We start from the raw sequence: 24,354 nt of genomic DNA, 5'->3' as shown, positions 1-24,354 counted from the left end.
CTGGAGGGGGTGACCCTCAAACTGAGTTTTGAAGGATGAACAGAAGTTAGCTGGGTGAAGTGTAGGGAGACATTTTTGGCAGAGGGAAGAGCTTACTTGAACAAGACTTAATACCAATGAGTAGCTGCAGGTTGGTGAGAGCACAGGATATGTTGGGCAGAGGGCAAAAGTGAACAAAAGACAAAGTTGAGGAAGTTGTTGCCATATCATCAAAGGGCTAGGCTGAGGAGATAAACAGTTTTCTTCTGTTGCCTTCACTGAGGCACAGATAGCCAGTTTCTCACAACTGATGGAGGTTCCAAAGTTTGCAGGGAATTTACATTTTTAATGATTTTTAGGTAGTATAGAGCAGATGTTTGAGTCTCCCTATAATAGTATTATTCTCACACACTTGTATTCCAGTACACTTTCCTGACTAGAAAAGAAAGGGAAGAACTTTCTTAGCATTGAACTTAATTCTGGGGCTGCACACCCATGAATATTTGCTGTATGAAAATTTGTGTCCAAGCATCTAACTGGAACCTTGGTGGAGCATTCCCCTGTGGTATGGGTTTAAAAACAACAACAACAACAAAAAAAAAAACCACCCCACAATTGGTGACAGTAGGGATCTATGGGAATCAAAGTCAGTGGCACAGATTCTGTGGAGGAAGAATAACATTTTCTCCAACTGCAAGTGAGGCTTAAAGTGACTCAGGATAATAATAATATCCTGATATATATTAATAATATATTAATATTATTATTAATATTAATATATTATTAATATATATTAATAATAAATCAATAATAATGATAATAGATCATTTAGTGTGCCCATCTTCCTAATGCTTTAAGCTTTCTGCAGCGTCTAAATTCATTGGCCCTCTGGTCTCAACTTGGCACTTCCAAAAACACTCACCCCTTCCAGCAGAAAGTTTACTGAGTAGTTACTATGTGGCAGGCCTTGTTAAGGAGTTTGGAGTTCAGCAGTGAAAAATACAAAGGTCTCTGTCCTCGTGGAAGTTCTAGAACAGAGTCTCATAAGCGGTTCCTTCTAGCTCTCTATCAGGGAAAGACAAATCACTATGAGTCCCCTTCCTGTATTTGCTTAGCCCGATGTTTGGCCTTTATTATGTGGCCCTATAGTTACCCCTCTTGTTTTTTTTGCGGGGGGGGGGGGGGGGGCGGTGAATACATTTCTGTATATTTTTTGTTTTTGTCATACACCGTCTGTACAGTTACCTGAATCTTTTAAAATCCTGATGATGTCATCTATTATATTGATCATCCCCCTCAGTTTCATGTTAACTGCAGATTTCATAAAAGCACCATCCAGATCTTTGTACGAAAGTCCTCCTCTGCAGCCTCCTCTGATCTAGGCCACTTGTCTAAAAAAAGACAATGAGGTTGGTCTGGCATGACTTGTTCTTGGTTGAGCCCATACTGCCTTCCAATCATCTGTTTGCTAATTGCATTTAGAATTTTGTCCAGGTTTGATTTCATGCTCACCTTTTACATTTAATAGAATGTGCCATCGTCCCTGTTTTAACAAAACCAAGAATCCTGACCCTTCATATGTCTGCCAGTGTCCTGTGTTGTAATGCTCTATGGCAGGTGACCAGATTTGGACTCTCATTCCTGCTTGCCAGTGTGTTTGGTCAGTACTTAGATGTCTGTCTTATCGGTTATAAGGACACCCTTTCATCTTTGGCACATACTTTTTTATGATGCTCAGAGTTCTTTGTGTGAACTCACCAGCATTCTCAGGATACTTGCTGTTTACTCCCATTGTGATTGTGTTCATACTGCTTTTTGGTTTGTCTTCTCCAATTTTGAAACCCCTAGTCATGGGATTACATCTGGCTTCTGAATTTTCTGAATCTTCCTAAGACCAATGGCACCACTTCTTTCAATGGCCTGGAATTCTCAGGTTTCTACTTTGGTTCTGCTTCATTGGTTAGAATTAAATTCACATTAGCAGTTTCTTCATCTATCTTTCTGACTGAGATCAAGTTGTCTGCAAAGTAAATGAAGGTTTTAGTAGTACTAGTTTTATTTTTCAACCTCTTGGATCATTTGTGAGTTCCTCTGGCTGGGTCACCTGTAGAGTATATCCACAGTGATGGCACGTCTGTGCATGGTCATCATCAAACATCTGACTCAGCTCTGGAGATCTGTTCAGGGTCCTAGCCTCGTAACATAACAGGGACACTCTGTCTTACCTCCTGTCACATTCCAGCAATGGAACCTTCTCACCAAGGTTTGTCAGATGCCCACGAGCTCACATTCATCTTTTAATAATCTCAGAGCTTTTCATCAGGCCTGATGGGCTCTTCCTCTATCCTTCTGTCATTGATGTTTGTTGGTTATGCATCTAGTTTTAGGAATTTGATTTACTTCTTCTGTACCAAAACTTTTTTTTGTTTTTCCTTAATCACAGTACTTTATCAGAAGTAGGAATCTTTAGGGGCACCTGGGTGGCTCAGTCGGTTAAGCATCCAACTCTTAATTTCAGTTCAGGTTGTGATCTCATGGTCGTGAGGTCAAGCCCCATGTCAGGCTCTGCACTAGGCATGTGGAGCCTGGCTTAAGATTCTTTTTCTCCTTCCTCTGCCCCTTCCCCCACTTGTGCATGTGTGTGTTCTCTCTCTCTCTCTCAAAATAAAAATAAGTAATAAAAGTAAATTTAAAAATGAAAAAAGTAGGAATCTTTAGAAAGTCCCTTAGAATTTTAGAAAGGTCTTGTTTGTTTGTATGTATGTATGTATGTATGTATGTATGTATGTATGTATTTTAAGTAGAATCCACGCCCAGACACTTAACTGACTGAGCCACCCAGGAGTCCTGAAAGTCCTTGTATTTTTAATAACATTTTTTTTCTTCTAACTTACCATGATGTCATTGGGTTGTGCATTAGAGAAGATTATCTTTAAAAGGTTTTTATTTCTCTTCCTTAATGTGTAAATTGCATGAGAATACCATGAAATTGAGGCCCTGGTATGGTTCAGACAAGGCCTGCCCCAGCCTAGTCATTATGCTGACCTTAGTTTTCTGTATGTAGTAATAGCTATTGAATAAAAAGAATCTTCAGCTAGGGGCTTCACAGAGTATTTTAGTTAGTCCTTGTGGCTGCCTTATGTGGCTGCTATTATGTAAAATAGGACACTAGTCCTATTTTACACACTTAGGACTTGAGGTTGATGTCATCTGTTCCCACTTTCACAAGTGGTATATGGCAGAGCTAGGACTCAGCCCACAGTCTTATTTTTGAATAGGTTTATTGAGGTGTAATTCACACATTATACAATTTACCCACGTAAACCATACAACTCAGTGGTCTTGATTGTGGCTCTTTTTTTTTTAATTGTAGAATACGTATAACAATTTAAGTGTACAGTTCAGTGGTGTTACAGTCATAATGTTGTGCAACTGTCACCACTATTTCCAAAACTTTTTCATCACCCTGAGCAGAAACCCTGTAACCATTAACCAGAAACTCCCCTCTCCTGAGGCCCTGGTGAACTCTAATCTACCTTTCCCATATGTATGAATTTCCTATTCTAGATCTCATGTAAATGCAATCCTACAATATTTATCCTTTGAGTCTGGCTTGTTTCAACTTAGCATAATGTTTTAATGTTCATCCATATGGTAGCATGTATCTTTTATTCTTTTTATGGCCAAATGATATTCTATTGTATCAATATATGCTACATCTTGTTTATACATTCTTTAGTTGATGGACATCAGAGTTATCTTCACTTTTCAGTTATTATTTTTTATTATTATTTTAACATTTATTTATTTTTGAGAGACAGAGCACAAGCCGGGGAGGGGCAGAGATAGGAGACACACAATCCAAAGCAAGCTCTAGGCTCTGAGCTGTCAACACAGAGCTGGATGCGGGGCTTGAACTCACAAACCATGAGATCATGACCTGAGCCACCCAGTCGCCCCTGTTTTCAGTTCTTTTGGATATATAGCTAACAGTAGAGTTGCTGGGTCATATGGTAACTCTATGTTGAACTTCTTGAGGAACTGCCAAACTGTTGTGTACAGTGGATGTCTCACCAGCAGTGCACAAGGTTTTCTACATCCTCACCAACGCTTATTACTTTCCAGTTTTTAAGTTTTGATTTGTATTTCTGTAATTACTAATGATGTTGAACATCTCATATGCTTCTTGGACATTCCTTATATCTTCTTTGGAAAAAATGATCAAGTCCTTTGCTCATGCTTTAATTGGGTTGTTTGGTTTTTGTTGTTGAGCATTAGGAGCTCTTTATATATTCTGGATATTCAACTTTTTTTTTTTTTTTTTTTTAATTTACATCCAAATTAGTTAGCATATAGTGCAACAGTGATTTCAAGAGTAGATTCCTTAGTGACCCTTACCCATTTAGCTCATCCCCCCTCCCTCCAGGAACCCTCAGTTTATTCTCCATATGTATGAGTCTCTTCTGTTTTGTCCCCCTCCCTGTTTTTATATTATTTTTGTTTCCCGTCCCTTATGTTCATCTGTTTTATCTCTTAAAGCCCTCATATGAGTGAAGTCATATGATTTTTGTCTTTCTCTAATTTCACTTAGCATAGTACCCTCCAGTTCCATCCACGTAGTTGCAAATGGCAAGATTTCATTCTTTTTCATTGCTGAGTAAAACTTCATTGTATATATATACCACATTTTCTTTATCCATCCATCCATCCATGGACGTTTGGGCTCTTTCCATACTTTGGCTATTGTTGATAGTGCTGCTATAATGTGTCCCTTCGAAACAGCATACCTGTATCCCGTGGATAAATGCCTAGTAGTGCAATTGCTGGGTCGTAGGGTAGTTCTATTTTTAGTTTTTTGAGGAACCTCCATACTGTTTTCCAGAGTGGCTGCACTAGCTTGCATTCCCATGGGTATTCAACTCTTATCAGATGTATGCTTTCTAAATGTTTTTTCCCCTTCTGTAGTTTTTCTTTTCACTTTCTTGATAGTGTGCTTTGGTGCACATTCTTTTTTTTTTTTTTTTTTTGTTATTTTTGAGAGTGTGTGGGCACAAGTGGGGGTGGGTGGGCAGAGAGGGTGAAAGAGGATCTATCTGAAGCAGGCTCTGCACTAACAGCAGAGAACCTAATGTGGGGTTTGAACTCATGAACCATGAGCCAAAGTCCGACACTTAACTGACTAAGCCAGCCAGGTGCCCCAATGCAAATTCTTAATTTTGATGAAATCCAACTTACCTAGTTTTTCTTTTGCTTGCTCATGCTTTTAATGTCATATGTAAGAATCCTTTACCAAATTGAAGGTCATGAAGATTTACCCCAGTGTTTTCTAAGAGTTTAATGGTTATAGCTCTTATATGTAAGTTGTTTATAAACCATTTTGTTAGTTTGTGTATACGGTTTGATGTAGGGGTCCAAATTCTTCCTTTTGCATATGGAAATCCAGTAATACCGGCATCATTTGTTGAAGAGATTGTTCTTTCCTTATTTGAATGAACTGACACTCTTGTCAAAAATCATTACCAAAGATGTATGTGTTTATTTCTGTTCCATTGGTCTGTATGTCTATCTGTATGCCAATACCACACTGTTTTGATTACTGTGGAGTAGCTTTGTGGAGGAGTTTTGAAGTCCAAAAGTATGAGTCTCACAACTTTGTTCTTCTTTTTTCAAGATTGTTTTAGCTCTTCAGGGTGTCTTGCAATTCCATGTGATTTTGAAGATCAGCTTTTCCATTTCTGCAAAACTGTTAGAATTTTGATAGGGATTGTGTTGAATTTGTAGATCCTTGGGTAGTGTTGACATCTTGATAGTACCGAGACTTCCTATCCATGAACACAAGATATTTTGCCATTTCCTTAAGCCTTTTATTTTTTTCAGCAACGTTTTGTAGTGTTCAGTGTATAAGTGCTTCATTTGGTTAAATTTATTCCCAGTTACTTTGTTCTCTTAGATGGCACTGTAGGGGTGCCTGGGTAGTTCAGTCGGTTAAGCATCCGACTCATTTCAGCTCAGGTCATGATTTCATGGTTCTGCAGATTGAGCCCCATGTCAGGCTGCACACTGACAACACAGAACCTGTTGGGGATTCTCTCTCCCTTTTTCTGTGCCCCTCTCCCACTCATTCTCTCTCTCTCTCTCTCTCTCTCTCTCAAAAATAAATAAACTTAAAGGTTAAAAAAAATTTTTTTTAAGATGCCACTAGAGTGCCTGGGTGGCTCAGTCACTCAAGTTGGTTGAGCATCCGACTTAACTCAGTTCGTGACCTCATGGTTTGTGAGTTCAAGCCCCGCATCAGGCTCACTGCTGTCAGCTTGGAGCCCACTTTGAATTCTCTCTCTCTCTCTCTCTCTCTCTCTCTCTCTCTCTCTCCCCCCCCCTCCCCCTCCCTCCCCCCGCCCCCCCTTCCCCTGCTTGAGCTCTCACTCTCAAAAATAAATAAACCTTAAAAGAAAAATGCCACTGTATATGGAATTCCGCGGGTTTTTTTAGTTGTTTTTTTTTTGTTGTTGTTTTTTGTTTTTAAATAATCTTTACACCCAACATGGGGCTCAAACACACAACCCTGAGACCAAGACCCGTATGCTCTACCAACTGAGCCAGCCAGGCATCCCTAAGTGAAATTGCATTCTTAATTGTTCATTACTGATTTATAGAAACACAAGTGATATTTGTGTGTTGATCTTGTACCCTGCAACTTTGCTGAATTTTATTAGCTCTAATAGCTTTCTTGTGGAATCTTTGGAATTTTCTATATATAGGACTTTCTCATCTACAAAAGGAGATAGTTTTACTTCTTCCTCTCCATAGCCCACATTCTCTTGCATCACAGGATACTGGCCTGTGATACCTTTAACCCTTGGCCCATCTTAAAATAAATCCCTATGTTTGCATAAGAAGTGTTAACTGGTAAGCAGCCCTCCTAAATCAAGATGCTGCCCTGAAGGATAATGGGAATTTCAAAGAAGAAAATAAGTCTTCAGTATTAAAAACCAGTAAATATCATCAGTTGTAGGAGAGAATACATGCGACTACTTGACTGCTACTCAGGGTACATGGACAAAGAGGGTTGCAGCCCTTAAAAGCCTCTCCAGTTCTGGTAGCTTTGATTCAGGTACTGGTGCACAGAGAACATAAAGGTAGCTGTTAATACAGGTGAAGACCCCAGGCAGCTCCATGAGAGCAGGCCTGTTGTCTGCTTTGTTCTCCGTTGTATTCCTGGCACAATAATAATCACTAGTTGTTGAACAAGTAAATGAATGCAAGCCACAACTAGCGGGATTAAAACTGCCTGGTGGTTGTAGGATGTGGGTTTTTGTTGTGTTTTATACCTTTTTTGGGTTATAGACCCCTTTTAGAATCTGATGAAAGCTTTCTCCAGGAAAACTGTACATTAATGCACTTACATACAATTCCACATATACTTTCAGGATGTTTTTTGATATCTGAGACACATTCGTGTCACCCAAGTTAGAACTTCTGATTCCATCGTAACCCATTGTGCTTCTGATCTTACTTATTTGTAACCTGAGTGTACAGTCTGAAAATAACTGAACTGAGGAAGCAGAAAGCTGCTGTGGTAGCCAGTGCTTGGGCCCTCCAGCTCTTTGGCTACTCTTGGAATCAAGTGCGAGAAGTCAGGCATTAGAGTTATTTCCAGAGCCCTTCTGTTCATGCTCTGGACAAGTAGACCTATAGGAAACTATTTCCAGCACCAGGAAGTGTCCTCTTGCCTTCTTGCATGGTCCTCACCAGACACAAAGAATGGGACTAAATAGTGTCCTTCCGATGTGTGGCAGTTCTAATAATTATTAGGATTGTCATAGGTGACATTCCTAGTAAGGTTGATGCATAAGGTATGTGTGTCTTCTTGATCTATTGATAGAGTTAGCCACATCTTCAAGTACAGTTCTCCTTGAACTGAGTTGATACCACCAACTTCGAGATTGATCTCTCTGAAGTGAGCGGTTCTTTGGGCTCAGTCTTTCTGCTGTGAAGCCAAAAGAAGGGCATTATACCAGAATCAGGAGTGATGAGAGCAGCAGCAAGATGGCATATTAGGATCTGAGCCCAGTCTTCAGTGGAGCCATGAAGAAGCTGGTCCATAGCCAGGCCTGTAATTGTGGGCAGCAGGCAGCATAACATAGCCAGGGCATCTTTTCTATATTGGTGTTCTGGGGCTTGTTCCCCTTGTGAAGGGCCTCGGACTGAGCTAGAACCAGCATGAGAAATGACATGCTGTTTTTTGACATGTGAGAGCTCCTGCAAGGCCAGAATGACACATTAATGGTCAGGTGGCCATCAGATGTCCCTCACCCATTCTCTCTTCCTAACCTGAACCTTGACTTCTCTCTATTGGTCAAGGTTCCCTGGGTCAAAACAACAGATCCTCCTATTCTCCGCAGCATGGACTCAGTGCAGTTTTTCTTCCACTTGTTGCTTTTTTTTCCTTTCTCTTTCCTTTTTTCTTTTTCTTTTCTTTCCTTAGAGTGTGTGTGAGAGAGAGAGAGAGAGAGTGTGTGTGAGAGGGGAGGGGAGGGGAGGGAGAATGAATCTTAGGCACAATCCACACTCTGGGTGGAGCCCAACACGGCTCAATCCCACGACCATGAGATCATGACCTGAGCTGAAATCAAGAGTCAGATGCTCAACCGACTGAACCATCCAGGCACCCACACCACCACTTGCTGTTTTTTATACTGTTTATTCTCTAACAAACATTCATTGAGCATCTACCATATCTGGACAGTAGATTATTTATTTTCTATACCACAGTGAAGACAGAGGTTCCTTGAGGATGGGAACTGAGCTACAATAGATCTGTAGTAAATCTTATTAAATTGATGATGTAGAATGGTTTGGTAAGTATTCTGTAAAGACTTGTCAAAATCACAAGTTAATTAGAAAGCATGAGGTTTCAATGTTCTTGGCAGTTTTGAGTACTTGACTCACCTTCACCTTCTCCTTCCCATTGTCTTCTTCAGCTGCTTGGTGTCCATCACAGTAACCTATTAGACCCCCACTTTTCAGGCTTGCCCCTCATCTTCTCTCATTCTGATATGGCATCTTTCCCATCCCATCATCAGTTTTGGGAGGACCCTTGTTACTAACAAGGTTGAAACCCCACCTTAATACAGTTCTTCTCCATACTGATTCCAGTTCTTCCCAGAGTGCTTCCAGCTGGGAACATGAGCATAAGTGTGGGGGTTGGATTCTATTCTGGAATCCCCACTCTGATAACTGCTACCATTTACTTAGCTGAGTGGCCTGGTTAACAATTCCCCTATAGTACTTCCTCTGATTATTACAAGAACCTGTCAAAGTCAGAAGGAAACTGAGACTTGGACAGCTTGAGCATTCTGCTACAGACATATAGACACTGGAAGTGGCAGATGCAGTGCATCAGTCCAGTTCTGCCCTATTCCCAAGTACATAGCATAAGCCACCACAGTGCTACTTTGTACCTGTTTTAGGCATTCAAGGTATTGCTTACATCCTGTTATTGTTGATCTTAGACCTTAGTTTTAGGTAGGTCTAATAAATTCAAGTTGCATCATATGTATCCTGAATACACAATATAGAACCTAGCCCAGTTCTCTGAGCAGAATAAATGCTCCATCTACAGTGGCCTAGAGAGACTTCCTGCTCTCATTGTCTGCGTGTGCAGCTCTATAAGGTAGTTATGAGGGGACTTGGATTGTCCTTGGGATTTGATTTTGATCAGGGTTGCTTACGTGTCTTCAAACTGGAAGAAGAGAGGAAGTCCAAGGTTTCTTAGGACCAGCTTGGCAATAGCATCTTAAGATGTGCAGTTGTAGAATTGCATTTACATCATGTCCTTGCATCTGTCCTACAGTCAATATCTGAGGAAGAGCTTGGCAAGTTTGAGAAACTGAAAGAAAGCCACTGTGGTTGGTCCGGGGGAGGGTGGAGGCAGTGCAGAAAGCCATGGAACAAGGTCAGAGATGGGAAGAGTCAAGCCAGATTAAGCAGAGCCTCGAAGACTGGAGTATGGATGTTGCTCTTGTGCAGAGAAAAGGTGTTGGGGGTTTAAAAGGCAGAGCAGTGACCCACTTATCTTTATATTTTTTAAAGGTCTGTCTTCTGCCCTTAGGCCCTTGTGCCTGTTACTCCAGCACCTTGCTTCTCTGCTTGGCCATCTATCCCCAGCAGGTGGGGGACATCATCCAATAATTTTCTCTTCTCTCTTTAACCTTGATTCTGCAGACTTCTCCAGAAAGTAGTTTACAAGAGACCTGTGACTTGGAGTGCAAAATGAGCAAAACAAGTTTCCTCCTTCAGAAAGTGCCATGTGGTGTGTGTTAGGGGTGAGGAGGTGACTGTGGAAGCCTCCTTGGGCAAGTCTGCCAGAAACCTGGAAAACAAGGCACCTGACCCGACCTGACAGAGCCTTGCTTTCCACAAATGCCAGATGGGAAGTACCCACCTGATAGTGGGGTTATTTTATAGAATACCACAGAAAAGGAGGGCTAAGCAGCAGGAAGTGAGAAGGGTGGGTGAAGTCTCCCACTTCAGGTGCCATAGAGCATCAGAGGTAACACCTGAACTTGTGCTATTGACTTTGGACTGTCAGGTGTTCCTTGGTAAAATGGTGGGAGCAGTAGTCATTGTCGTAGGTAGGGCCTGGTTGTAGAAGAGCAGGGTGATTGGGAGTTGGGCTGATTGGGCTGGGGTGACATGAGATGACAAGCCAGATCAGGGCAGGATGGCTACACTGGTAGAGCCAGGTAGTGAGAGGCTGGGGGAACCAGGGAGGGGGCCTTAGCTGGAGGGATGGACTCACCCAAGATGTGAGAGAGGGCTGCCCCAGGCCAGGTTTTCAGGAAGGTGAGACCTCGTTTCCTTTCACATTTATCAAATATCAGCTAAGGCAGGCTAAGATTACAAACTTCAGGCAAAATGTAAGCTCTCTGGGCATCTGGAGTGCAGTTGAAGATAGGGAAGACATAGATAAAATAACAAAATTCCAGAGTATTTTTTGCAGGACGTCAAATGAGTGGAGCAAATAACTTCAGTCACAGGGCCCAACCTCTGCCAACAGCCTTTAGCCCCATACTGTAACTTTGTTTCTTTCCAGTTTCAGCTCATTCTTGCCTTACTTAGCCTTTTTTTTTCTTTTAACATCTTGGCAGAGTCGGATCTGGCTCTGAGTGCCAGCCTACTTACAGACTGCCCAGGTGCCCTAGGGCCATCGTCCCTTTGTACAGCAGAGTCCACCTGGGTGTTTCTTCACCTGGGCCCCATCCCTTTCTTCACCAAATCCTCTCTACAGGTATATACCCACACATCCTCTTACTTGTCCTTGCCTTTCTGTGTATTTATTTTAATACATTCATTATATTTTTTGTTTGTGGTAATTAATAACTAGAAGTTCATTTAGAATGATGTCTGGGGCACCTGGGTGGCCCAGTCAGTTAAGCGTCCGACTTCAGTTCAGGCCATGATCTCGCAGTTCATGGGTTCAAGCCCTGCATCAGGCTCTGTGCTGACAGCTCAGAGCCTGGAGCCTGCTTCATATTCTGTGTCTCTTTCTCTCTCTGCCCCTCCCCCATTTATGCTCTATCTCTGTTGCTCTCTCTTTAAAAAGTAAACATTAAAAGAATTTTTTTTTTTTTATGATGTCAATAGTTTTCTATCCGTGAGTTTTCATTTCTTTCCTATTTCATTATTTGAAAAATAGATCTGTTTTCTTAGGTGAAAAGGAGATAAGGGAAGAATGTTGTGTGTGAGTGAGAAAGGCCAGGCGGTGAAGCTCCTCATCTCGTTGGCCTCATTGTGCTCCAGACATGAGACAGCAGGTTCCTGTACTGAAAGGCTCAAAGAGGGCAAGGTTCTAGAGCAGGTGCAGTACAAGTTTGAGGAAATTGGGAAATGTGGTCTGTTGGTAGGGGTCTAGATTTGTAGCATCTTAGTAGCTCCTGCCTTTAGAAGGGTTCTCTCTGCTTACCTAGACCTGATTTTAATTTGCGGGTTCACTTTCATTATTGTATGTTTGTGCTTAAACATTATAATTTTTTAATGGAATAAGATGGTAAGATTGAACATAAACCATTTTTCCAGATTTCCATCAACTTCAGCTTCCAGCTACATGATTTCTGTAACGTCTCTACTATATATAACTCAAGGTTCTCATTCACATTAGAACTTACTTATACACAGATCTGAAGATTTTCATTATTAGAAATAATCATAATTAGGGTTTTCCCTTTTCATGACCTCTGTATGGTAGGAGAAGGGTATACAAATTATAAAACTAAATCCTTGGTCCACTTCATAGAATATGAAATTTTTCATAATTATCAGAAACATTTGGGGCACCTGGGTAGCTCAGTCAGTTGAGCGTCCAACTTCAGGTCATGATCTCTCAGTCTGTCAGTTCAAGCCCCATGTCAGGCTCTGTGCTGACAGCTCAGAGCCTGGAGCCTGTTTCGGATTCTGTGTCTCCCTCTCTCTCTGCCCCTCCCCAACTCATGCTCTGTCTCTCTGTCAAAAATAAATAAATAAACATTTAAAAAAATTTAAAAAAATAACCATTTGTATGATTATCCTAGCTATGAATAAAAATGACATTTCTCAGAGCTCCTGGGTGCTCAGTTGGTTAGGTGTCTGACTCTTGTTCTGCTCAGGTCATGATCTCATGGTTCATGGGATCACACCCCACACTGGGCTCTGTACTGCATGGAACCTCTTGGAATTCTCTCTGTCTCTCCCTTTACCCCTCTACCCCTCTCCCCCGCTCACATGCTCTCTCTCTCTTTCAAAATAAACATTAAAAATTTTTTCTGTTATCCATAAATTAAAATAGTACGACTTGGAGAAAGTAATTTTGGACTCCAAGCACTAATCATAAAACAGTCTATATATTCAGAAGTCTTTAGTATGTCTCAAATATTTTAAAACTTAATTTTTATTATTAAATCAATTTACTCTCCTTCAAATTATTTCCTTTTAAGGCAAAACCAAATAAAACCAGTCTTTTCAGTTGTAACTTTTTTCCACTATTTTAAAACTTAATTTTTTTTTTTTTTTAAATTAGGCCCCACACCCAATGAGGGGCTTGAATTCATGACCCTGAGATCAAGAGTCACATGCTCTACCAACAGAGCCTGGCAGGCAGGTGCGCGTGCATGTGCGCGTGCACACACACACACGCACACACACCCTCACCCTCACCCCTCACAATTTAATTGAAAAAAAATTTTCTCTTAATGTTTTTGTTTGTTTGTTTGAGAGAGAGCACACACATGCAAGGGAGGAGGGGTGGGACGAATAGGATCTGAGTCCGACTCTCTACTGTGACAGCAGAGAGCTCAATATGGGGCTCACAAACCATGAAATCATGACCTGAGCCGAAGTCGGATGCTTAACCGACTGAACCACTCAGTGCCCCTACAACTCAGTTTTTAATGCAGATCTCAAAAATAGAATTCTCAGTTGTTATCTTCAGATTTTAATTGTTCAACGAGCTGAACTGTTTCTGTTGAGCTCATGACATGAATTTGAAAATAATTATAATAATCTATAAATATATGCAATTGGTTTTTTACACCATTTTTCTCATATACATACCTACTACTGAATACTGAAGTACATTTTTTTTTTTTTTGTCTTAGAACTTTTATCATATAAAATCTAATTCTTGGATGCCTTTGATGGCTCAGCTGGGTGGAACATGCAACTCTTGGTCATAGGTTGTGAGTTCAAACTCTACATTGGGCCTGGAGCATACTTAAAAAAATAAAATTAAAAAAAAAATCTAATTCTTCATTACCAGGTTAACTCTTTGTAAGCCATCCTACCATTGAGTTGAATTAGTGGTTTTCCTGAATAAAGGGTTTTGAGTCAGAATTTAGACAGGGAACTTAGAGCAGTGTTTTTTTGTTTTTTGTTTTTTCATTTACTGATTTTCTACTGTGTTCTAATCCGGGAGCCTCATGGGATAAAGTTCTTTTTTCCGTTTTCATTTTGTCGAGTACTCAAAATAAGTTGGTTTCCATAAGGCAAGAGGCTTCATTTGGTAATAATGCTGTTTTCCGTGTAAATGTAGTGACTTCATTGTTATTTCTCAGTAGGTTTGAGGAATTACAAGTAGAATAGTAAAAGCAAAAAAATGGAGGATGAGGAGGTAGAAAACTCCAGTCTGCGTTCACAGAAAGAGATTGTGAGGATACACCATTAAGAGTAATGGGTGTCTTGGTGAGAAGAACTTGAGAGGGGGAGGTTGAGTGGTCCTGGGCCCAGGTGGGCCATGCTGCCTTTGCACTGTGCAAGATGGCAGGGACACAAATGGCCAGGACTGGATGCTGACTGGCTTTTACCCCTGCTTCATGGTGAACCAGCCTGTGACCTTGTAAACATTATTATTATTATTATTATTATTATTATTATTATTATTATTATTTTGGTGTTTCTGTTTGGTCCTAGTCTTTTTTGTTGAGGGAGAGAGAGAATCTTAAGCAAGCTCCACACTCAGCGTGGAGCCCAGTGAGGGGCCTAGGATCCCCTGGGATCATGAGCTGAGCTGAAATCAAGAGTCAGACGCTGAACTAACTGATTGAGCCACCCAGGTGCCTAGTCATCTTAGAAACTAATTCAAGTGGGGCGCCTGGGTGGCGCAGTCGGTTAAGCGTCCGACTTCAGCCAGGTCACGATCTCGCGGTCCGTGAGTTCGAGCCCCGCATCAGGCTCTGGGCTGATGGCTCGGAGCCTGGAGCCTGTTTCCGATTCTGTGTCTCCCTCTCTCTCTGCCCCTCCCCCGCTCATGCTCTGTCTCTCTCTCTGTCCCAAAAATAAAAAAAAAAAAAAGTTGAAAAAAAAAATTAAAAAAAAAAAAAAGAAAGAAACTAATTCAAGTGACTGTTTCAAAGACTACCTTCCTCCTCTGGATTTGCTTCAGAAAACATAACCTCCTTTTCTTCAGAGGGTAGTGACCCACCTTGTAACCCAAGAGAGGTAGTTGTGGCTCCACCCAAAGCCTCTGAGCTCCAGGGCTTTGGAGAAGGGACCAGGGGTAGGAGGAGGTCTGCCTTCACACTTATGGAGGCAGCCTTAATGGCCCAGATCTGTGTGCACGTGAACTACTAAAGCTGCCTTGTCATCCCTGTGATCTTTGATCATTCCAGGCCAGCAGTCAGCTTGCTGGACCAGTAACTTTAGCAGAAGAACCTTTTTTTCCAAACGAAATACTGCATGGAACCCCACTATATGTCAGATATAAAAGTTTTTATGTAAGTATAATTTTTTTTTTTAAGTTGAGATTTATAAGAATTAGCTAAAAAGGCATTTGGGACAGTGGACTATTACAATGGGCAGAAAAAAAACATGAAATAACATGGAAATAACATGAATGACCAGTGCCGTCTGATCCATCTTAGCATTCTGTTTATTTCTGAATGTGTTTTGTTGCAAGTCGTGATAGGTGTCTTGTAGCTTTTACCTTGCCATTTGGGGGAGTCTTCAATCAGACACAAAGCAAAAGAAGCTTCATTCCAAGGAAGGTCTGCATGAAAAGCAGCTAGCAGGGCAGCACAGGTTAATTTGGCAGTGGCACATTTCAGTGTACTTTTTCCTACTATAATTTTATAAAATACAATTTTAAAAAGTTGAAATCCCAATCAGACATTTGTTGAGCCCTTAAAACACCTCCCTAGAGCTTTGTGGGTCTCCAGAACAATTTGAAAACCATTTCCAAAACAAAATTGCTGCATTCCCCTTGATGAGTAGAGCTGCCCCTAATTGGTGCCTGTCCTTTGATAGTAGATAGAATTCCTACCACCCTGCAGTTTAAAATAGGCCTTAAGCGGCTCCTGGGTGGCTCAGTCGGTTAAGTGTCCAATTTTGGCTCAGGTCATGATCTCATGGTTCGTGGGTTCGAGGCCTACATCAGGTTCTGTGCTGACAGTTCAGAGCCTGGAACGTGCTTCAGATTCTGTGTGTGTGTCTCTCTCTGCCTAACCCTGCTCACACTCTGTTTCTCTCTCTCAAAAATGAATAAAACATTTTTTTTTTTTTTAATTTAAAATAGGCCTTAAAAGATGCTCAAAGCTGAGCTTCCTTCCCTCTGTGACTGCCCCACAGAGGGGAGGGGAGCCAGGAATGGACAACTCAGGGAGACATTATTGCTGCTTGGGGAAAGCAGCATGGTTACTGAGGTTTTGGTGACAGCAGTTCCACCCCATGTAAATTAAGGCGGAGACACATTTTGTGTGTGTGTGTGTGTGTGTGTGTGTGTGTGACTTCACTGTAACCATTCTCAGAGAGTTAAGTGTTCATTTCTGTCCTGTTGGAGTTTTAGTAACCAGGATGGGGAGAAAAAAGGGTGCTTTTATGCTCAGAAGCTGCTTCACTTACTATATAATCTTGGCACCTGAAGAGAAGTGCAGTGAGCTTATTGGTAGGTTCCTTTGGATAAAACAGTGTGTATTATTTAAAATAAACTTTCGGGGTGCCTGGGTGGCTCGGTCAGTTAAGCGTCTGACTTCGGCTCAGGTCATGATCTCCCGTGTTGGGCTCTGTGCTGACAGCTCAGAGCCTGGAGCCTGCTTCAGATTCTGTGTCTCCCTCTCCCCCTCCCCTGCTCACACTCTGACTCTCTGTATTTCAATAATAAATAAACGTTTAAAAAAAAAAAAGTAAACTTTCTTGGGGTACCTGGGTGGCTCAGTCAGTTAAGCGTCCGACTTCGGCTCAGGTCATGATCTCACAGTTCGTGGGTTCGACCCCCATGTCAGGCTGTATTCTAAAAGCCCAGAGCCTGAAGCCTGCTTCAAATTGTGTGTCTCCCTCTCTATCTGCCCCTCCCCCACTCTGTCTCTGTGTCTCTCAAAAATAAATAAACATTAAAAACAAAAACAAAATAATAAAGTAAACTTTGGGGTGCCTGGGTGGCTCAGTCAGTTAAGCTTCTGACTTTGGCTCAGGTCATGATCTCACAGCTCCTGAGTTCGAGCCCTGTGTTGGACTCTGTGCTGACAGCTCAGAGCCTGGAGCTTGCTTCAGATTCTGTCTCCCTCTCTCTCTGCCCTCTCCACGCTTGTGAATGTGCACACGCTCTTGCTCTCGTGCTCGTTCGCTCTCTCTCTCTCTCTCTCTCTCAAATATAAATAAATGTTAAAAAAATTATTTTCTTTTAATTTTTTTAAACGTTTATTTATTTTTGAGACAGAGAGAGACAGAACATGAACAGGGGAGGGGCAGAGAGAGAGGGAGACACAGAATCTGAAACAGGCTCCAGGCTCTGAGCGGTCAGCACAGCGCCCAACGCGGGGCTCGAACTCACAGACCGTGAGATCATGACCTGTGCCGAAGTCAGACGCTTAACTGACCGAGCCACCCAGGCGCCCCCCCCAAAAAATTATTTTTAAATAAAGTAAACTTTCTTTGGGGGGCGCCTGGGTGGCTCAATCAGTTGAGCATCCATCTTTGATTTCGGCTCAGGTCATGATCTCGTAGTTCATGGGATCGAGCCATCTCTGCACTGACAGTAGGAAGCTTGCTTGGGATTCTCTGTTCCCTCTCTCTGCCCCTCCCCTGCTTGCACTTACTTGCTTGCTCTCAAAAAATAAATATTCAAAAATAAATAAATAAACTTTATTTTTCTCCTGTTTGCAGAGAAAATGCTGACTTTGTCTTCTTTCTCCATCCTTACAGGTTGGTGACATTGTGAAAGTCACAAGAATGAATATAAATGGCCAGTGGGAAGGCGAAGTGAATGGGCGCAAAGGGCTTTTCCCCTTTACACATGTCAAAATCATTGACCCTCAAAACCCTGATGAAAACGAGTGATTGCTGTTGCCTGTTTCCTGCTGCTTCGTTGTTCTGCCTGTCATAGTCTTCTTTGAAGTGGGAAAGCATTCTCTCTCATAGGCAAGTTACACTGCATTGCCGATGTCCAGCTTTCTGCAGAGTGGCGGTCTCTCACACCCATTTGGAATGCACACAGTGGCTGCCTCGGCATTTGTATCATAGTTGTGTTGTCAAGAGTAGCCGATTTTAGAGTTCTTTTGGATCATAAACTGGAAGTACTGGTGGAAGCACACAAGTGGAGAGAAGTTGACGAGGAAAGGGTCTGTCTTCTCATCACTGCCCTGTTTGTACTTGTGACTGATTCTATCATGTTCATCAGATGGAGCTTGAGGCCGTGATGAGACATTGCACGTTGCTGTTCCACAGAGCAGTGGCTCAGTTGCCATTTTGTTTTTCGTTTGAAGAACAGAGCAAATGAACCTTACAGAAGAGGGAATTCTGTCCTTAACTCCCCAAATCTGGCTCTTCTTTTTTCCTTTTGGTTTGGTTTTGGAAGACTTAATTAGATTTGTGTGTTCTGAACAGGTTTTTAACTAGAGGGTTGGATTTTTGTGGTATTGTAAGGAATGACTCGTGCCTCTGAGCTTCCAAACTGAAGCTGCTGTAACTAAAGGAAAAAACAGCCCTGAAGCAGAGGCCTTTATTGTCTTGGTTGCCAATTGTACCTTGTTTTGCCATATTGCAAACAGCCCACAAAAGATCAGTCATAGTGTGCCAAGCTGTGTGCATGGCCTCTTGGATTACATTGTCCCCAAAAGCATCAGAGTGAGGGGTGATTTGGGGAAACCTTTGCTTACCTTGTTTGCCAGTGACAGGAGCAATGTGGGGGGCGCACTTAGCCAATTTTCTGTCTACTGTTTCAGTGAATTCACCCCTTTAAGGTATAGGAATTAAGTTTCTTTAAAAAATGAAGTTGTTCATAGAATCATTGAAATAATTAATGAATCTTTAAATTCTACTCACTGAGGCTCACTCCTCGCCACCACAGCCCAAGTTCACAAGGCTGCCAGAGAAAGATGGTGCTGCTAATACTGGTTCCCCAGTCTGTATGTCTCTGATGCCCTCAGGCAAAGAAAATGTAAGCTCTGCAAATTGGTTAATGCATTTAATGTCTAAGATTTTAGTCACTAGGGAGAACCATTAACCATTTAGCAATTTGATGTTATTGTTTCCTTGTTAGCTAAAAAAAGGGCTGTTCATATAAGCCCGCTTGATACAAATGTGTGGCTGATCCCTCGACTGGTGCACATAGCAGATTAGGATTCTGGAACCTTCATGCAGTTCAGTCTGCTCTCCCTTCTGGAAACTGGTGAAGACAGGCCTCAGCTCAGAATGAATACAGAAGACCTAGAAATGTAGCAGCCACCTAATGAGTAACTGCATCATTTGCTGAGCGTCTGCTGTAGCCATGGCCCTGTGTCCCAAGGGTCTTAGGTTTGGAGGGCTAGAGCGATATATTCTGATGACGGAACCAGCAAAACAACCATTTTTTCAGTCTGTCTTTAAATCCATATTTCATTTGGCTGGTATCTGCCATATGGAAGAATCTTGAAAGTGTTCTTGTGATAAAGTTAATGATCAGTTGGGGAAAAAATCACTGGCTGCCTGTCTGTGGTCTTCCCAGAAAAAAATGCAATCTGCTCTCCCTAGTCAGGGAGAACTGTGGCCACTTCTTGCTCTGAAGGTGCCTCTCCGTTGTAGTTGCCTCATACTCATTTCAGGCCCAGCCTAGCTCCCACAGTAAGTGGTACGTGTGTGGCAGCATTCCTGCTCTCTGCCTGGACGCAGCACTTGCCTTGCAACCAGTGACCCAGTACTAAGGGGGTTGTGAGCATTATATGTGCCTTGTTTAAAGAAGGCACAAACCTTAAGACTTTTTTTAGCCAAATTTAGCTGAGGGGCTTGGTTCAGAGTATAAGAAGTATATGGCCATTTTGGAAAGCAGGGTTTCCTTTCAGCTATGTCTGCTGGCCCATGGCAAGACCCACCTCGTGTAGAGCACTTCAGAATCAGAACACCCCACAAACCTACTTTGGCTTCATAATAAGTCTGCTTGTCACTTCAGCCCACGTACATGTCTCCAGGGCTGCCCAAGAGATTGGGAGCCTGAAATATGGTGAACCTTGAGTTCTGAACTCTCAAGATACGTGCCAAAAGTAGTACCTTTTTGACTTAGGACCTTATTAGTTTTCTCATCAGGCAGGGAAATTCTCTTCATCACACTAAATATACAGAAGACCGCATCCTTGCCTCAGCTTCATGCCTGGGTTCCCCAGTGATTGGGAAAGACTTCCTGTTTCAGAAAGCAATGCAAATCTTCCAGAGGAGCTGCCTTCCCTCCTTGGTTGGTCTCCTTTTAAGATTGTTCATTATTGCTACTTGGCTCTGCTCTACTGTGTGTCACCTAAGAAGATATTTGGATATTAAATTAACTCGGGAACTGAACAAATTATGAAGGGCATTGACAGTTTGATTCAAAACTTGTTTATCCTGAAAAGGACCTCCCATGCAGGAGTTGTTCTTGTCATTTCTTCATGGTGTGTTACCACCTGATGGCATGGTTAGAGAGGAGCACGCGTTGACTAGCTGCCATTTGACAACTTTGGTCACCCAGACAAGACACCTTCTGTGCTCGTGTTGGAAAACTGAAAGGGGGGGAAAGACAGCTGCTCCCTCCTTGGAGCTGAAGGATCCCTGGCTCCATGCTAACTTTCTTTTACAGCTGTTTACAGACAAGACAGGCCGAGGCAGACGGCCACTGCTCTTGTAATGTTTGCTCAGAGGAATATGACCATTTTATTTTTGAAAAGGGATGATATGTTTTTTTGCCAGGTGTTTATAATTTAATCCTTTAATATTATGTTCATTAACCTCTTAAAATGAGTGACTTTTGATTGTTTTAACACAGTACCTAAGACTAATGCTTTCTGTGGACACCACTGAGCTCTGCCTCAAACTCCACCCTCTGGGACCAGAGACCTAACTCTGGTTAACTGATATCAGTGTGGTAACTGAGCTGGTTGTATATTCTAAAAGAGTAGAAGGACAGTTCCCTGACACAGGGTTGTTGTCTCTGCAGGAGGAACAGTGGCCTTGCTTCTAGACGGTCTTCACTGTGTGTTTTAAAATGACAACAACAACAACAACACAAAACTTTTGACCTGTAATTTAAAGATCATAAACTTCAGGCAATAATATTTTCTGTGTAAGCTTTTAAAATTATTTTTGGGGATCATAGCTTGTTTTATTTTGTGCTATAAAATTAACAGTATTAAATGACTTATATTCTTAGAACATTGAGTGTCTTTTCTTAACAGATTAGTGCCTTTTTATTTTTGTATTCATTTTACGTTACTGATCCCGGCATCAGAACCCTTGTTTCCATGGCCTGTTTGTACATTGTCTCAATAAAACTTGCATCAGCCGGTGGTGGCAGCAGCGGCTTTGGTGTTTCGGTGTCTCCTCAGTGCTGCCTGGAGGCTCTCAGCCCATATCAACCTCCCAGTCAGTTTAGCACCTGATGAATGCCTGTGAAACACAGAAACAACTGGTGCCTCTCCTAGGGTGCGTCTTGCATTGGCCCTTCCCCACACTTGGAGCCCCCTACAAAAGAGAAACAGCTGGTTCCCAATGTGTGAGCACAGTAGGTGCTGTAGGGGACTGGTGCTCAGTCTTGGCCTTCTGAAGATGAAGCAATAGTTGCCACAGTTTACACCACCAAGGTCCCTTCTAGGCACCTGTATCTGAAGACGTCTGTTAAATATTTGTTCAGCACAAGCTACCCAGGGTTGAATGGTTTCAAGTGGAACTAAGTCCTAAAAAACAAGCAGCCTCTTCTGTTTCTGTCTATATATAGCCTTCCTGATAAACTCCAGGGACCTTCAGGTAGACAGCTGGAGGTGGGGGTAGGGATGACACTTTCCTGACACATCCCCTGAGTCAGAGCCCTGTTCTCACACATAATTTGTGTATGTATTGAGAGGTCCACATTTCTTTGTAGTAAAACCTCCAAAAGTGAGTTTCAGGAAGTGATACCAGTCCATATTTATGCTTAAATGTACTCCCTAGCTTCTACTTTCAGGGTAGTGCAGAATTTGAAAGAAAAGTTTGCCTTGAATGGGAATACAAAACTGTTAAGTCATTCTGGAAGACACAGTGCCCTAGAGACACCTTTGAAGAATACTTGGTTTGAAAAGGTGTATTTTGAGCAGCAGTACTGAGCTGGGTACCTCTGTGGCAGGAAAAACCCTTGGAAATGGGACCAGGTGAGGGTGGCTGTCCGTCCACCTTCCTCTGCTGAGTTAGCCTCAGTGCACACCAGCAGAGGCCAGTGCCCAGATCTTGAAACCTCACTCCACAGTAAAAACTGTGACATTGCTGCGCTTTTCACATGGTCTCCTCCTCGGTCCTTGTTCTGGAAGGCTCTTCTCTTGCCTAGGCATGGACCCTCTTCCCCAGCCCTTTCTCGGGATCTGACCTTGATCTTGAAGTCTCCGTGCACACCTTGGTTCCCCAAGTCTTCGCAACCTAAGCTGGAGGGAATCCCTGTCCCCGCCCTAGAGAGCTCATAGTGCAGACGGGGTGAAGGTGGCTCGAGACAGTGGGAGCTGCTGTGGAGCCCTCGGTGGGTTCAGGATGGCTTCTTGGCTGCTTAGGGGAAGAGAAATCAACGAAATCCGGGTGGAGGGAACAGTTCAGGGCTGGAGAGTGCCTGGCTTTGTCATAGCCCCTGGAGACCTCAGGTGACCTGCCCTTCCTCGATCCCTTTTTTAAGTTCTCCAGAGGTGTATGCAGCCAAGTTTGAGAACTACTTGTGCCACTGAAGCCCCTCACTCCTGCGCCTCCAGCTCTCCGAAGTCTTGGGCCAAGGGGCTGTGGTCTATGTTCTGCCTGTGCTAGGAGAGCAAGACTGGAGTCCGCCGGGGCGAGAACCCAAGCCCAACCCCACGGGAAGACTGCCAGTTGGGATTGCCAGTTGCCGTCCCGCCTTTAAGCGAAAGACCCCGAGGGTAGAAGACCCGGACGCCTTCGGACAGCAGTGCGCAGGCGCGGCCCACACACACCTGGTACTCCCAGGAGTCCTGGGCTCGAAGCCCGGCTGCAGCACGTACTCCGGCGCGGCTGCGTCACCTAGACTCCGGTTCTCCGCTTTTCGGACCGGCTCTGGGGACCACCACCACCGCGTCCTCCAGACCCCTTTCACCCGACCCCGCCACTGCCCACGCCTAGATGCGGCCGTCGGTCCCGGGGGCAGCCGCCGCTGAGTCGGGGGCAGGAGGACAATCACCCGGAGGGATGGAGAGGAGGACCCCGGGAGGGGTGAGGGTAGAGAACACAGTGCACTGGGGCCGCAGGAGGCTCCCTCCCCGCCCTCAGGTCCCAGAAAGGGTTTGCCCTTTTCCGGACGTTGTCCAGAGCGCATGGCTCTCGGGTGAGGTCCCCGGTGGCTGGAGAGATCGCGGGCTGTGGGGTCTGGCTACCCTGGGCTTCCTGGTGGCAGGGCCGAGGGCCAGGTAGGGTGGCAAACAGAAGGTGGGGAGACCGAAGCGGGGCCCGGTGGCCGTCAGCGCTACCCTTTTCCGGACGGCTTCCCGGGGCCAACGAATTTGCCCTCGCAGGGCTCCTGGGCTCGGGGCCCTACGAAACCTGGGTCCTGGAGGCTCCGGAGGGCAGGGCTGGTGTGTCTCAGCTTTGCCTTCTCTGAAATGGAGGCGGGCACAGGTGAAGGAGGGGCTGGGGGCGTGGCTAAGGCGGCGCGCTTTGAGGGCAACCTACACCCACCCGCCCGAGAGCCCCGCGGAATGTGCTGTGCAGGCTGAATCTGAGGCAGCGGCTGGGTGGGGGCGGGGGGCGGGGATGTCCTCTGAGTGGGCTCCAGGAGCTGCCCACCAGCCGAGTCCTGGAAAGAGGGAGTGAGTGAGTTACTGGGAGTCTGCCCCGTAACTGCGTCCAGGACGGGCACCAAGAGGAAGAGAGACCTGGGCAGGGGCTGTGCCAGGCCCAGTGACCAGAGGAAAAGGACCCAAGCCCCAGTGCCAGCCATTCGCGAATAGTGGTTTGAAGCCCACTTGAGCTCCCCCAAAACAGCTCTGAGGAGTTTGGGGGATTTGACTTTGGCTTCAGCGTTGGAGGAAAAACATCCATAGGATGCAGCATTCAAAATACGGGTATCTGAAGAAGCACATCCCTTCCACTGTCCATTCCACTCCCCAGGATCTCCCTGTTTCTAGTTTATTATGTATTATATATTTGATAATATATTAATATAATTATGTATATTTCCAGAATTTTTCTATAACATACAAGCAAATATACCTCTGTAAATATCCTTTCTAAATGTTTTCTGTTCAGAAAGGTAGCATAGATTACTTACTTACTGTTCTGTACCTTGCTTTATTTCCCCAGTCTGTTTTAAAGATTACTGTCTTTGTTCTTTTTCACCACTGTATAGTACCACATGATATAGATGTACGGTTACTCATTCAACAATCCACTATTGATGGACATGTATGTCCTTTCCAAGGAGGTCAGGTGCATTAAAATGAGCTGCTC

General features: G+C 43.5%; 1 protein-coding gene across 1 annotated transcript in view; it reads left to right on the top strand.

Annotated features, from left to right (window-relative positions):
- CRKL (CRK like proto-oncogene, adaptor protein) overlaps window positions 1-21,245 on the top strand; it is a 37,074-nt gene extending 15,829 nt beyond the window's left edge. The window contains exon 3 of the mRNA XM_060613069.3: window positions 17,647-21,245. Within this exon, the coding sequence (XP_060469052.1) occupies window positions 17,647-17,781 (135 nt within the window). The 3' untranslated portion in view covers window positions 17,782-21,245. The remainder of the gene's footprint in view (window positions 1-17,646) is intronic.
- The last annotated feature ends 3,109 nt before the right edge of the window (window positions 21,246-24,354 follow it).

The sequence above is a fragment of the Panthera onca genome, chromosome D3, assembly GCF_046562875.1.
Source record: "Panthera onca isolate mPanOnc1 chromosome D3, mPanOnc1 haplotype 2, whole genome shotgun sequence".
Classification (NCBI taxonomy): Eukaryota; Metazoa; Chordata; class Mammalia; order Carnivora; family Felidae; genus Panthera; species Panthera onca.
This window is presented reverse-complemented; position numbering and strand designations above follow the sequence as displayed.